We start from the raw sequence: 16,397 nt of genomic DNA, 5'->3' as shown, positions 1-16,397 counted from the left end.
AATCAAAAGAAAAAAATACATATGATTATTTTGTGCTTTACAATGAAATTGAACATTATCATTATCAGTTGCATTTTTCGATTGCAGGTACATGTTTCTAGGGGATTATGGGGACCAAGCAAGGATTGACCGTGTCTATATGGACGGAAGTCATTTCTTGACACTTATTGATACTAGAGTGTATTGGCCGAATGGTATCTCCCTGGATTTTGCAGCTCAGCGAGTGTATTGGGTGGATGGCAAGTTGGATATTTTAGATTCGGTGACTTATGATGGCTTGAAAAGGTAAGTTATTAAAATATACAGGTCTCCCTCTAATTAAAAACCGCTCTAAAGGCACCTCCAATTAACAACCATTTTTCTATGGTCCCAAATTACCGAAATGTCTTTTATCTTCATTATTCTAATTAGAGATGAAAGCTGCTAAAGACCATGGGAACCCTGGTCCCAAAAATGGTCTTTAAATAAAAAAAAAGAGGGAGATCTTTATTCACATCATATCCATTAGCCATGTTGAACACCCATTTTTTTTTTTCATTCATTCATATAATTGACTATGTTTTTTTTGCTATTTTTTTTAGATAATAGATCTAGACATATAACAATATACTACAATATTTATTATGCTAAGTAAATACCAGAATATGTAATATTGTGTTTATACATGTACAACGTAGTTTGAGGTGAAATACTGTAATTCTACTTCCCGAGGTGTTGGATGATTGGGACTACTTCCCGACGCTAAAGTAGTAGAGATTACTACTCCCTTTACCAGGTGGAATTGACCAGATAAAATATCCTATTCTTTAGCCTATAGTTAACATTTTCAAATATAGATATGTAATTGATAGGAATTAAAATTTTGTTTAATTAGTGTTAATTGTGTTAATGATATTTATATAAATATTTTTGTGAATGAAGACAAACAATCTACAGCGGTGGAAGCCAGATTCCGCATCCGTATGACCTATGTGTGTTTGGTCAGTACGCAATATACTCAGACTGGACACATCTCACTGTAAATCGTATTAACCGGTTCAACCTGACCAACAGCCAGAAAATAGAGTTACACCAATCCACAGGCGATATTAGACCGTATAGTGCCAAGTTTGTTCATCCGAATCGACAGCCTACAACAGGTGGGTCATGCTTTAGATTCTATTACCAAAATATATAATTGTCAGAGTTCCTTGTTCCAATGTTTTGCTTACTTTCATTGTATACATAGAAATTAAATATGGATGAAAATATATACAGTAAGACATCCATTTTACATACCCTTTGGTACCAAGGGGTGTTCGTAAATTGAAAAATTTGTAAACTGGATTGGGTGTCAGTTTCTAATACCCAGGCCTAGCTATCCCCTGCCATTGTGCGCCGATAGGATGACGGCAGCCAGGCCTAGCACGAACTGACAGTGCAGCAGTGTGGTTTACCACACTAGAGCCTAGCTGAATTAACTTTTGATAAAAACCAAATTATTTTAATTGCTGGCATTCTTCCACTTAGCAAAATATTATTTTAACTCTTATTCAAACATGTGTATGTTTAATGGACCTTTCTATTGTGTTCTTTCGAGTTGTTAAATCATCAAATTGTGTTGTTTACATGCATTTCGCAATCATATCTAGCATTCACGATGTCTGACCCCAACACTCTCGTCATCGTAAACATGTGCGCTCAATCTGACGACACGAGTGGTAGTTTGTTGTTCTGGTTAGGTTTATTACATTAATATAGTGATTATTATACCAGAAATGGAAGAAAAGATCAAACTATTAATAAATAAATATAACATTTTTTATTTTATTAAGAAAAATATACATTATCACTTGGTAAAACGTGTGCAGTCAGACTTTTTTTTACGGTAATAATTGGTCGATGATAACGTCATCAGGAGCAAAGACCATTTGTAAAATTAGCTATTTTTAAAATCGAAGTTCTTAAAATGGATGCTTGACTTTGTGAAATTTAATGTGTGCTTATATTTTTATGTATCCCTTGGTTATAGTTTCTAACCCATGTGGTTCCAACAATGGAGGATGCTCACATTTATGTATCCTTTCTCATCGGTCGTACAACCAAGGTGTTGGGTATCGTTGCCGATGTCCTAATGGCTTCCAGCTCCAATCGGATGAAAAAACATGTGTTTGTAAGTTACATATACATTATATTATCATTATATTATCAGTATGATAATTAATACAATAGAAATATTAATGAAGATGATGAGATTATTCCAAGATTTAAGACCTTTTGTCTATTTCTAGCAGAAACATTTAGTGTATATTTTATTATAAGTTGATGATATCAAAATACAAACCGGCTAACGTAGGCCTTAAACTATTGACTTTTTTTCTCCCTATTCTTTGTCAATATGTGGCAAAGACAAGCCAAACCAGTCACTTGGCGCAAATCCTGTTTCAGAGATATTGTCCAAAGACAAATTTTTAAAAATCTATTTTATTGCACTAAACTAACCTTATATCTATGCATCAGGCTATGCTGTTATTTTCCCCATTTTCAATGTTAAAACAACAATTTTTCACGATTGGTGATGGTTTCTGCCTGAGAAATATCTGAAATTATGAACTTTGAAAGCTGATTTCTCAAATATTGTTCTTTAAACAGCTGTAGTTTAAGCGCTTGTAACTTCTTAAGGAAATGTCGGATTTAAATTATTCTTTTACCATTTTATAGCTCTCATATTACTGTTGTACACAGTATTAATATTTAAAAATCGATTTCTACGACGAGTGACTGGTTTGACTTGTCTTTGCCACATATGTTTTTGTTCATATTAGTATCAGTTTATTTCTTGAATTTAAGTACCATGTAATAAGAAACAATATATTTTGTAAAGATCTGCAGGATTTTTTGCTGTACACAACAGTGAATTCAGTTCGCGGAGCCCCTGTGGAGCCAGATGCTGCGATCATTGACACTATTCAACCCATAAGCGTATCCAGGGGATATATAGTTGGTATAGATTTTGATGCCGCCAATGAATATATATATTATTCTAACACCATAGACAACACCATATATCGAGTCAGAAGAAATGGAACAGGTAAATGACAATATGACCTTTATTTGAATTATAGTTTTAATATTCATGTACCGGTATGTTTGTACAAAATATATATTTTATGATAAACGTTTGAATCTCAATCAGGGGAAAACAATTTAAAAAATTAAAACCAAATGAGTTTGTTCCAATTATATTTAATTGGATTTTTGTGTTATTCTGAAATCTGTTAAAGTAAGTACAGGAGTCAATTTTTTAATTGAAAAAAAAAACAACCCAAAAGAAAAACAAGCTCTAATACATTAATTGCAGAAATTTCATTTTGTCTTGTACAGTAAATAGAGGTATTTTTTTACAAATATTGACTGAAATTGTTAATAAATACACTTGTTAGGCCTGTTGATCGATTATTAAATTGAAATCAAGGGATTTATCGTCAGTTGCTTCATCAAGTAAGTAAGTAATATTTTATTCCACATATTCAAAATATATTTTTTTCATAGGTTTTCATTTTAAGTGAAGAAATGAAGTAAATATGTTGTACAATCCAGTATAATTTGCAGCAAAAAAAAAAAAGACCTTGAGCAATTTTTTTGGATATGTGCATTATATGAATCGTATTAAATTATTAAATACATGTTTTTGTTACTAGACTTTGTAGATAGAATTTGGGATTTTGATAAATGTTTCTTTTATAGTAATGGTTTTCCTTATCAATGTTATATACCTTCTTATTCACAGACAGTCAGTTGGTGCTAGCTGGCCATAACTATGACATACAAGGCCTAGCATATGATTGGACGACCAAGAACCTTTACTTCACAGATGACACTTTGAACTCGATCACTGTTATTAGGGTCGAGAATTTAACAAACGTATATCAACGAACGCTCATAACTCAATTACGCAGACCTAGAGCAATAGCTGTCCATCCGTTGCAAGGGTGAGTACAGTGTGTCTATTTCGTGAATACTTACCTGGATGAACTAATATAAACCCGGAGCCATAAAATGGCTCAGAGTTATATCGGTTCATCCAGGCAAGTATGTCACTCATAGACCAACAACATCATTCTGGTTTGTGTGATATATGTATCATGCAATAGTTCAAAAGAGTAACCCTTTCCTTATAACCCTATTCGACTTTCCTTTACCAATAAAGTTTCTCCATTATGCTTTACTACTTATGTTATTTATATATATATGTGTGTGTATATATATATATGTGTAATCACGGCGAGGGTAGGAAGGGAGGGAAGGTTATCCAGGTAAGTATCTCACTCATAGACTACCAACATCACGAACTAGGTCTACCAGGCTCGCAAGAAACCCCAACATTCGCAGCCACGACTCGGCTGGGGAATGCGGACTGTCTCTTATACACATCTAGATGTGTATAAGAGACAGGTTGTATACCTATATAGTTGTGATGTGCCTATGTTAGTAATATTTTTTATTACTGCAGCTTGATAGGGTCGAGTCTGCCTCATTAACAGGAAGTGATCGTCAGCAGTTAGAGGTGGCAAGTATCGCCAGTCCATTTGGTATTGCTGTGGACAGTTGTGAGTGGACTTACATATCAGAAATCATAATATAATTTCTATATGAAAATATTGTACAAATGGTTATCCTCATATACCAAGGCATTTACTGTATTCTCTTCTCAAGTCATGTAATGATCCATGTACTACAAGAAATTTTCCCCCTCCCGACTTAACCTGTTTTTTTTTTTTGGATTGTTCCATTCCATTCCATTCCAAAAATTGTAATAATATACAGTAAAACCCCTCCTTTGGGACACCCCAATAAGGGGGACTTTTTTGGGTCCTGAATGTGTCCCCTTAAGAGGGTTCTACTATACGTAATGTACAGTAACACTTTTTATTTAGATCACACTACCTATACATACTATTACCCTGGTCGCCTGTGGAGGGGCAAATGTGTATCCCATTCCTTTGTTAGAGCCACCTAGATAGGGTGCTGGGATTGCGTTAGGGTAGTGGTGGATGTTATCCCCCACTGAGATTCTGCATTTTCTTTTTGTTGTGTCATTTGTTTTTTATTTTGTTTATTTTTATTTTTTAAATATTATAATTATTTAAGGACATGCTCCTTTGTTTGTGTTTAAATTTTTAAAGTGAGCAAGCTTGTCTATGAAACTATTTAATATATGAGCTGCATAATCCCCCCCCCCCCCACAAAAAAAAAAACTTTACTTCAGTGCATTTTACCTTCTTTATTCTTTTATTCTGTTGTGGTTTAACAGGAAGGTGGATTAGCTGTGATGGTACAATACAGTGAATAAATCAATTAATTTGTTATTGCTTCAATAGAGTGTTTACTGTTTAAAACACAAAGTATAACAGAATTATATTCTGCTTTCTCTTGTAGCTTACGTATATTTCACTGATTCACGGACCAAATCAATAGATCGCATTGACAAACCATTAGGTGGATTTCAAACAAGCGTGCGATCTTTTGTGGAGGACATTCTTGAGCTGAAGACCTATAGTGCATCATCACAAACTGGTATTAATATAGTTATTGTATTGAATGAACTATTGTTATTATTGAAATAATAACAATATTATAATAATAATAATTTCATCTTAAAATGGCGAAAAAACCATAATTGTGTTTTTTCAAGGCTGTTTTTACTAGAAGATGCAAGAAATATGAAGACTTAAATACAAAGAAAAATATCAAATTGAAATACCTATATTGTTCAAAGAGAGAAAAGTAAAATTCAAAATTATAAAATTTAAAAAGTGATGTCATGACAATGTATTATAGACATTTATTTTTTGTTCATTATTTAAAATATTTAATCCTGTCTTTTAAAGGTATAAATATTAAGGGCATTGGTATTGCTTCCAGTCTCTTAAAAATATTATAAAACAACTCTAGTGCTGACAACAGAAGACAAAAGTTTTAAAATAGTGTGATTTTAAATTTCTGAAAGCTGATTATATTTAATTTATTTTGTTTATTCAAATTGTAGGTACTACTACATGTAATGATGGTTTGTTTGCTAATGGGGAATGTGAGGACTTCTGTTTTCCTGTTGGAACCAGAAGTCGTGTCTGCGGATGTAGATACGGAAGGAAACTAGCTAGTAACCTACAGGTAAATGTCATTGTGACCATGTTGGAGGGGTCCCAAGCCTCCCATGGTCGAAGACGTCTCTCGGGAATTTGGCACAGTCTATGATTGACACTTTCCCGCCCTCCCTCGAGCAACCGAAAGTAGAAATTGACCTATTTTTGATGAATAATAATTGATGAATGTTTGTATGTTTTGCTGCTATATTGTCCCCCTGAAATTAGCTGCCCATGGCATGCAACAAAATAAAATTACAGTAGAACCCCTATTAAAAATACCATAGTCATTTGCTGCCAGAAAAGCACAAAAGCAACACCAAATAGGTGTGTACTTTCAACTAATGACTACTAAGATAATACAAATAATATTATTAATAAATATATTTATTTATGTTACTATATCTATGTCATTTAAAATGACATAGGTACATAGGTACATAGGATGACATAGGATTATGGAATCGCGTCCGCTGATGACCCTCGAGTGCAGTGTGGGCCCGGCTAAACATAAACCGAAGAAAAAAGTAAAAAAATAAATATAATATTCCTGGTAAAATCTGAAAACAAGTTGTTAAAAATTTAAGTAAAACATTAAGTACAAAGATCATATATATTTGATCCTTTAAACTAAGCAAGTCAATGTTATCAATAGTGGATCCAGGAATTAGGAATAGAGGGGGCCCAGGATGAAAATTATACAGAATGAAGGTCCAGACTACCTTACCCCACCATCGTTAGTAGGGGGATGAAGTTTTATTTATGTGGCACCTTTGGGCTGCACCACCTCTTCCCCTTATATTTGCCTCTGTTTCAGTATAATTAGTTGTTCGTATTTGACTGTTACATATTGTCTTGGATTGTACCATTAGGATTGTGAGGACAATAGCAGTGAGGAGCCGCCTAATTTCTGCTCATCACGCGCCTTTCAGTGTGATAATGGTCGGTGCATCTATGCCTCATGGGAATGCGATGGCGATAACGATTGCTTTGACAACAGCGATGAAAGTCATTGTGGTGAGTTAAATAAATATTATGATACATGCATCTGTTCATGACATTTCAATCCTGTAACCAGGGAGTTTCTTTCGTTCAACCGAACTCCTTTATGGAGCAAATTTCCTCTGAAAACCATACCACCCCTCCCTCTTGCAATGTGATGAAGTCTATTTCGTGAATACTTACCTGGATAAACCGATAAATGCCTTGTTTCCTTTGGAACTTGCCTCTCGAGCATAAAAATAAAAATAATGAACTCGCCCTAGCTCGCCTATATATGCCCTGTGTGAATGAATAATATCTTCATTTCCTTTTCGCTTTTGTCTATATAGACGTGTGAAAGCTTACCGGAGATTTCTATTGTTGTATAACAAAAGAGTTCAAAGTGTTCCCTGTAGCCATGTCCGAGCAGAAGCCTACCTGTTCGATGTGTGGTGGGCCTAGGCCTAGCCCACGCGATGATAAGTACGCTGCTTGCCCGGCGTGCCGCTCTAGCTGGCAGGGTGCGCCATGTGATATTTGCAAGGCGTGGACTCATGTGAGGTTCCAGGCTGCTGTGGCTTGGATTGCCAGCAATCTTGGGCCCAGCTTGGACTCTACTTCTGAGTCGTCCTTCCCACCAGCTTCCAGTGTTCCTAGGCCTTCTTCAAGCATGTTCCAGGAGCAGGTCCTTAATCCTGATTTAGTCAAATTAATCTCTGATCAGGTTTCGCACATTACAAACGAACCGTTGTCTTCGTTGTTTAATTTACTATTTACTTGCTAGAATGCTGTAGCCCCTTGGTATCTTACCCTCCGATCCCATAAGGGCTCTCCCGAAACCCAATGAAGGGGTCTAGGCATCCCCTGGACCCCTGGCTTTTATAAATAACCTCTTCCCCATAAGTGGTCTTGTTTGGATCTGGTTTACTTTATGTAAATACTTTCCAGTTCGTCTTTTGTATCATTTTCTTTTTTATAATCTTGAATGACTCACTTGCTTTTATTCTTCAGGTGATATAACATGTTCTCCACGTGCATTGAAGTGTGGTGATGGAACATGTCTGCATGAGCGTTATGTCTGCGATGGTACCAATCAGTGTAATGATGGCGCTGATGAAGCAGATTGTGGTAAAGTCCTTAAAAACCTTATTTATTTTATTTATTCACAAACTTTAACCAGGGTGGCCCAATCACTCAAGTAGACTAGTCTTCCTTGGGGCACTAGGTACAACAGTTTTCAGATTAAAAAGTAAAACATATTTAATTAAAATACAACAATTTACATTATAAACAATATAATAATATAAAATAAAAGCTTTAGGATAGATTAATAATGTATGTCAAAGAAGGAACAATAATCTGATTTGCAATTTTTAACATTTTTCAAATAATTTCATCAAAACCAAAGACTTGATGATAGACATTTTTGCTATTTCATTATAGACAAATTTTTTCTCAACTTGTGGTAAGTCAAGTCTAGCTGGGGGAATATTAATTGGGACAGAGAAACTACTAAGGACCCTAACATAATCTCTAATGCATTTAACAAATTCTTCGTCGTAATTCGATTGTTCCTCGTTAACAAAATTCCTCATATTAACGTTTCTTCAAAGACTTCTTACCTAACTCGAATCCAAATTCTCTATTCCTAACCCCAGTAAACGAAGATGAGATAATTAGAATTATTTCCTCTTTTGTTAAAGCTCCCAGTATTGACGACTTTCATACTAAAGCCATTAAATATATTATTAATCTCATTTCCTTTCGTTAATGTCATATATTAATCTTGCTCGCTGCAGTGGTGTATTTCCAAATAGGATGAAGCTAGCACGCGTTACTCCTATATTTAAATCTGGCCTTAAATCAAACCTCTCAAACTATCTATTTTCTCGAAAGCCTTGGAAAGAGTAATATATGATAGAACATTTTCATTCATCAATAAACACAACATACTTTTCAACAGGCAATGTGGCTTTAGAAAGGGACATAACACTTCAATGGCTCTCAACGACCTTACAAACAAAATTATAGAAGCATTTGAAAATCGCCATCTTGGAATCGGACTTTTCATTGATCTTTCCAAATCTTTCGATACTGTTGATCACAATATGCTTCTTTACAAACTGGCTCACTATGGAATCCGCGGACCCGCACTTAACCTGTTTAAAAGCTACCTCACTAACCGTGCCCAATGTACCAAATATTTTAATTCTACTTCTGAATTCAGTCCTATCACTTGTGGCATTCCCCAAGGCTCTTTACTTGGCCCTCTGCTATTCACTCTTTAACGATATTTATCTCTCCTCAAATGTATTAAATTTTTTTCTATATGCTGATAATACTACTGTGTTTTATTCTAATAAAAACTTTATTTGATACCCTTAACTCTAATGTTGTCCCTTTGTCCCAATACCTTGCTGCTAATAAACTTTAACTTAATCACAAAAAATGTAGCTTCAATCCTGTTTGGAACTCCGCAATTACTTAGAGGTATTGATGTCTCTACCCATAAAATTCTTATTGACAGCCATGAAATTCCATCTGTCCAATCTGCAAAATTCTTAGGAATTACCATCGACAATAGCCTTACATGGAAAAACCACATACAAGAAATTGAGAATAAAGTCTCCAAAAGCCTTGGTGTCATATCCAGATTATCTTCATTTTTACCCCTTAGTATTCTCAAAACCCTTTATTGTTCTCTCATCCTTCCGTGTTTGAGCTATTGTAATATTGTCTGGGCCAACACGTATCCAACCAACACCAATAAACTCAACATTCTACAAAAGAAAGCTGTAAGGATTCTATCTGGCCCTCCTCCATGGTCGCATTCCTCCCATTTATTTTCCAAGCTAAATCTCCTAAAACTCACAGATATTAATTTATTTCAACAAGGTTTTTTTGTATTCTCGGCCACTCACTCCATTCTTTCAAATCATTTAAATGCCATGTTTGTTCCTAACCACTCCATTCACAAATACTGTACCTCACTCGAACCAGAACTAATATTCGTATTCCCATCCACAACACAAATTATTTCCAACATAGTATTAGGTACTCTGGACATTTAATGTACAATAATTTACCTACTACAATATTAGATGCTGCCTCTTTTAACTCATTTGCCAAGAAACTAAAATCTCACCTTTGTCACTGTACTAGTAGCGAAAAGTTACACTCGGTCATTGTTCCATGTTCTGTAATTTGAAATATAGTTGTCCTGTTTTTTTTTGTTTTTGTTTTTGTTTTTTTTTGTTTTTTTATTGTCTAATTGTTTTTACGATTTTTTTTTTGGTTTTTTTGGTTTTTTTTTTTTATATATATATTGAATTTTTTCTTATTGAACAATTTTTACTATTATTCATTTGTTTTTTTCACTTATTGATTTCTGTTTTGCTTAATCATATGTTATTTTCTGTATCTTTTCTTTGTTACAGGCATACTTGGCACAAGGTCTCAATCTTTTAGGGAATATGCCTTTGTCTATACATTTTAATTTTTATTAAAAATACTGTACTTGGTCCATATTTTTATCTTTAAATTTGTTTTTATATATTTATTTGCATTGTACTTTTTGCTCTCTCTTTCATTGTTGTTTGTTTTATGGACGAAAATAAATGTCTTTTGAATTGAATTGAAAATTGATTTTTGAATAGTAATATTACTAGTATAATGTTCCTTTGTTATGTTTAAACCTGTTGTTACATGAATGCATCTGCAATATTACAATTAGATGTTACATCTTGATTATCCACATTTACATGTGTAGGGTTGTTTTTCTATTTAGTTAGTACAACTTCTTTTAGATTTTTTAAGCTTAACTGTTAGTACATTCCTAACCTTTTTTTTATAATTGTTCAAGTTAACATCTTATTTTGATTTTCTTTCAATTTTATGCAGTCTATCCCTTATATTCATACTCTCTAGAGAATATCAGCAGTAATCCATTTACAGTTATCAGATCGGATACGTTTATGTTTTTTAGGAGCATGACTATTAACAACATTCATAAACATAAATTTCCACATGAACCATGCATTGTTTACAGACATATCACAATTACTAATTATTTGACTTATTGCGAATTATATTGATAATGTTATATTAGTAATAATATTTTATTTATTGATTATTTCTTAAATTAACTAGTTTAACATTATATTTCTTTTTTTATTTCACTTTTGTAAAATTAAAATTTGTTTAATAGCTTTAAGAAATTGATAATTTTTTTTTAATGTGAAGCGCTTAGAGGCTTTGTGCATAAAGCGCTATATAAGAACGACATATTATTATAATATTATATTAGTAGTAATAATTTTCTTATTGATTATATTTATTTCATTTAAAAAAAATTAGTTTAAAGCTTTTAAATTTTTTTTTTCATTCTTGGAATTATAAATGTATTGTTTCTTATTTCTTTGTTTTTTAGTAGTATTTTTTTTTAAGTATCATTAGTTTATTGTTATTATGTTAGTAATTTAATCAATACCCATACTGAAATTATTCATTTTGTTAGAATATAAAATATATAAAAATACAAATGCAAACATAAACTGCTCCTTATTATTTTAAAATTTCTTCCTTGTTACTTTAAGCTCCACCTCAGTGTAGAAGTTCATATTTCCAATGCAACAACTCAAGATGTATTCCACAGGCTTGGCTCTGTGATACTGATAACGATTGCAGAGATGGTTCTGATGAAGAAAACTGCGGTGAGTTTTTTTTTTCCATTATTATCAGCAAATATTTTAATAAATTTTAATGTATGAATATGTTAATGTTATTATAATATTTAGAAAAAAATTTTTCCTAGTTAACACTTGTTCCTAAGAATACTTAAGAGTCTGTAAATCTTTGAATTACTGAATTTTAATCTGTTTCATTGAAGGTTGATAACTGTTTTTGATAATTTAATTGATCATGTTAATATGTTTAATTGAATTTTTGGTGTTTTCCCCAGATTTACCATTATTACTGTAGAATCTTTCATCAATAATATATCAAGCACAATGGATGTATTAACTATTAAAATATTATACCATTATTATTATTATTATTATTATTATCATAGTATGCAAAAGTTAAAATCTTATTGCTATAATTTTCAGAGGCTGTAACTTGTCCTTTGGGCTATTTTACATGTGTCACTATTCAACGTTGTGTCCATCCACTGTGGCTTTGTGATGGGGACAATGATTGTGGCGACTTTAGTGATGAGCAAGGATGCGGTAAGTTAAACAAAGCATGTGATGATGTTACCTGAGTGAGTTAGTGGAACTTAGTAAGCATTTACAAAGTAGACACTATATTCTATGAGTGATGACAATGATTTCCTTTTGCAGAATTTACCTAAAAAAATAATGGAATTGTCCATTCCAGCACTATCATGAGGCTTATTCGACTGGTTTATTTCGTTGACTATTACTTTTATTCAACTGGTTTGTAAAATAGACTTGGTTGACAATGAAAATTAGTTATCCATGTGACCAAAACAAATATGGTGGATTGGTCAGTTTAGCAACAACATTTTTGTTCATTTAGAGTAAATTTCAGAAAATAAAAATTATAATATTTACCCACATGAAGTAAAAAAAAAAATTGTAGGCTAACAAAATTCAAAAACTGGATGAAAACATTTTTTTACAAAAAAACCCATACAGCCACAATCCAAAGCAACTTTGATTATTCAGCGTGTATCATGGTAACTATGCGGCCATTTTGTTTTGTCCAGCATTTACCAGTTTTCTATTTCACTGGTTGTTTTTGTAAGTAGGATTTTACCATTCCACAGGTGGGCGTGGTTTAACGTAGAACGACCAGTTGAATACGGCCATTATGTAACCATCATTCTGCTTTCACTCTTGACCACTACATTACCATTATAACTTGACCGATACATTACCTGGTGTAGTGCAGTTGAATAGCTTTTACAAGTTGCATCATTTGCCTGATAAAATCTTGTCTTTCGTATATATCATAAGAGAAATAATACGTAAGATGTATTTAAAATATTTACCACATTGGGACATGATGATCATTTTTGATCGTGTGCATCTTCTTGTTTTACATTGTTTCTGTGTTGTTTTGTGGTGATTTTTTTCTGGTGGTGTTGTTTCGATTGATTCAACCCTGACAGAACGCTAGATAGTGCAAGAAGAAGGCTTCTTTTGGTGCTTTATGGTTATTTTGATTGTAATTCTAAATTGGTAAAAACATTTTGTGGAAAGTTTTTCTTTCATTTCTCCAGCACCACAGAGTTGTAGTAGTACAGAGTTTGCGTGCAGTGATGGTCAATGTATACCTGACAATTATAGATGTGATTCTGTGTATGACTGTCCTGACAACACTGACGAAGAGGATTGTAGTAAGTATTGGCTCTATTATTCATTAGATATCAATTAGATAAGGCTTAACAAAAGTATCTACGAAAACTAAACAATGAATTAAACAAAAACAGCCAGGCCTATTAAATACTGTGGAATGAAAAGAAAGAAAAAAATACTGTGGAATGAAAAGAAAAAAAAAAAAAAAAAGAAAAAAAAAGAAAAAAAGAAAAAAAAATAAATAAAAAATTATTATTATTATTATTATAATTATTATTAAGACCTGTAGATTAAAATCAACCTTTTGCACTTGTCTTTTTAATGTCTCGGATGTAATATTGCAACATTTGTTGCTGATTTAGTAAAAGGAACTTCACATTTAAAAATACAGAAACAACAATATGGTGTCGTTTACAGCAGACACATTCATCAAAAACAGTCGCTGATCTACCATCTTTACAGTGTATTAACTCGAGCGTTCAAAACAATTACAAAGCGACTACTGCATACAAAACATGTGACTTATCAGATGCAAAAGGTGGATTGATTGTTATATTTTGTTTTTCCATAGCTTCATTACCACCAGGAACCTGCGATGATACTGAGTTCAGGTGCATTGTGGGTGAAGAATGTCTGCCGTCTAATTGGGTTTGTGATGGCCGCGCAGATTGCGATGATGGCAGTGATGAGCTCACTTGTGGTAATCATTATTATGATTATTATAATTATTATTACCTGTAATAACTAAAAACATTTTCATTCTCAAAATTATATAATAATAATAATAATTAATATGTTAGACTTATATAGCGCTTAACGCCAACAAGGCCTCTAAGCTCTTCATATTATCATTACCCCGGTCATTTAATTAAACGCCTATGGATCACAAACTCAAGCTCCCTGGGAGAGTATTCCATAACGTTACAGCAGCTACATAAGCGCATTTTAGCATTTTAACCCTAACAGGTACCCCTTTATACTCCTGGGTGGAGAGGAGCAATGCAGATAAAGTGCCTTTGCCCAAGGACACAAGTGAAATGCACAACAACAAGGGATTGAAACCCCGACCTCGAGGTTGGGAAGCCAAACTATTCCCACTGCGCCAAACCACTTCTTATTGATTGATTGAAATCCTTTTTTATTCTAATGCTCTTTCATTACAATTTAAGTAGTGGTCTCCCAATGGGTTCCTGATTTGGTATAGTAAACATAATATAAATATAAATTAAAATATAAGAACATTAAGGAAACAAAAAAAGAGGTAAAAATAATTTGCAAGGCACAAAGATAAGAAAATATAAAAGGTTTTAAAAATCAACTTGATCAATAGATTGGTAATATTTGCGAAAATTGTATGTACACTACAGAGGTAAAAATGATTTTATGCTCTTAAAATATTTCAAGAAAGCTAAAGCTTCATAGTGTTCAGTATTTAAAAGGAGAGTTTTTAAATCTATTTTTTTCAGATAATAAATAATCTTGCCAAATGTGTACCCATAAAGTTCTAAGTGCAAATTCCAGTGTTTGAAAAAATCCAAACTTTTAATTGCACAATAATTCTAGTGAGGGCTAGCCAGCACAGTATTAAATGGTTGGACACTGATACCAGAGGGACCCAGTTCAAAACCTGTTGATGCTCTTCTTGCTTGTGTCCTTGAGTAAAGCCCTGTCTAGACTATCAAATTTTATTTGCGCGGTATTTATACCACGTAGAATATAAGGGTCCTAATGCGCTAAAAACAAGTGAACAGATGTAATTGGAAAAACAAGGAAAGAAGAACTCCAAGCCAGCACCCAACATGCAGTTTGGGGATACGCGTCCTCATCGCTTAGCAATGATCTATCAAGATGTACCCTGTCCAGAACCACTACTACCGGCATGGGTCCACAGGAGTCTAATCTAATTTACTTCTTGATTTTCAACAGTGACCATTATATATACATTTAAATATTTAAATTACATCTTAATGATTAGAGCAGAGTATAAAGATAACGAGAAAGCTTGTATGCTTATTGTTAGTTTGGTCCTTTGGGAATTTAACTTTTTAACTTAACACATGCTAAAATATACACCATGCCTTGACCATTATATGAACTCATGCATTAAAAACATACAATGTGATTGGCTGATAACTTATCTTTCCTAGATCCACCAACTTGTCCTGGAACGTTCTTCCAATGTGCTAATGCCTTATGTATTCCTGCTCGCTGGATTTGTGATTCGGATAACGACTGCGGTGACTTGTCGGATGAACAGGGTTGTCGTAAGTAACTTCATCCACGTTAATTTCATTCCACGATGCTACTCAGTATGTTGCCGGTGAAAATTCTGACTTGAAAAAAAAACAGGTTGAAAGTGAACTAGTTAATAAACATAATCCAAAACAGATATGGGCTCAGAAAACACGAGCCTGTAAATATTTTTTCAACTGATGATATGGCATGATACATGGCCATAGTCAGTATTGACTAATAGTTGTCACTCGCCAGTAGTTACGTCATTGACCTGGTGAAGTGATATGAAGATCCAGGATGATATTGCATCTCTCTAGCACATCACTCTAGAGCTGTTAGGCTAGGTAAAACCTCTCAGGAGCTAAAGCATTTTTTACTTGGCTTTTAAGTTAATTTAGACATGCAATGAAATAACATGCCATGAGATGAATACAAGACCACACCATAATCATATATTTTTTATATGTTATTTTTATTTTATTTTGTGAAATTTGTATTTGATCTATTGAATTTTGTTTTATCAGCGACACAACCTTTCTCTTGCCAAATTGGGGAATGGGGTTGCGAGGACAATGTCTGTATTTCATTAACCTCCGTATGCGATGGCATGCCTGACTGCACAAATGGAGAGGATGAGAGCCCATTATGTAGTAAGTATATTACTGTACTAGTTTATAATGCATATATTTCATTAAAAATTTCTTTTTTTGTTTATTCATATATTTTGATTATT

At 33.3% G+C, this 16,397-nt stretch overlaps 1 protein-coding gene across 1 annotated transcript in view; it reads left to right on the top strand.

Annotated features, from left to right (window-relative positions):
- Positions 1-16,397, top strand: part of LOC117125478 (low-density lipoprotein receptor-related protein 2-like) — a 136,419-nt gene that overhangs the window by 27,086 nt on the left and 92,936 nt on the right. The window contains exons 10-26 of the mRNA XM_033271972.1: positions 88-285; positions 922-1,139; positions 2,012-2,152; positions 2,864-3,070; positions 3,770-3,971; positions 4,068-4,071; positions 4,493-4,589; positions 5,419-5,556; positions 6,029-6,153; positions 6,998-7,142; positions 8,118-8,234; positions 11,702-11,818; positions 12,215-12,334; positions 13,354-13,470; positions 14,001-14,129; positions 15,577-15,693; positions 16,189-16,314. Of these exons, the coding sequence (XP_033127863.1) occupies positions 88-285; positions 922-1,139; positions 2,012-2,152; positions 2,864-3,070; positions 3,770-3,971; positions 4,068-4,071; positions 4,493-4,589; positions 5,419-5,556; positions 6,029-6,153; positions 6,998-7,142; positions 8,118-8,234; positions 11,702-11,818; positions 12,215-12,334; positions 13,354-13,470; positions 14,001-14,129; positions 15,577-15,693; positions 16,189-16,314 (2,318 nt within the window). The remainder of the gene's footprint in view (positions 1-87; positions 286-921; positions 1,140-2,011; positions 2,153-2,863; positions 3,071-3,769; positions 3,972-4,067; positions 4,072-4,492; positions 4,590-5,418; positions 5,557-6,028; positions 6,154-6,997; positions 7,143-8,117; positions 8,235-11,701; positions 11,819-12,214; positions 12,335-13,353; positions 13,471-14,000; positions 14,130-15,576; positions 15,694-16,188; positions 16,315-16,397) is intronic.

Source organism: Anneissia japonica, unplaced genomic scaffold, assembly GCF_011630105.1.
Source record: "Anneissia japonica isolate Jap-2015-1 unplaced genomic scaffold, ASM1163010v1 scaffold7731_len1735946_cov199, whole genome shotgun sequence".
NCBI lineage: Eukaryota > Metazoa > Echinodermata > Crinoidea > Comatulida > Comatulidae > Anneissia > Anneissia japonica.
The sequence above is the reverse complement of the archived record's forward strand: the minus strand, read 5'-3'. Positions and strand labels throughout refer to the sequence as shown.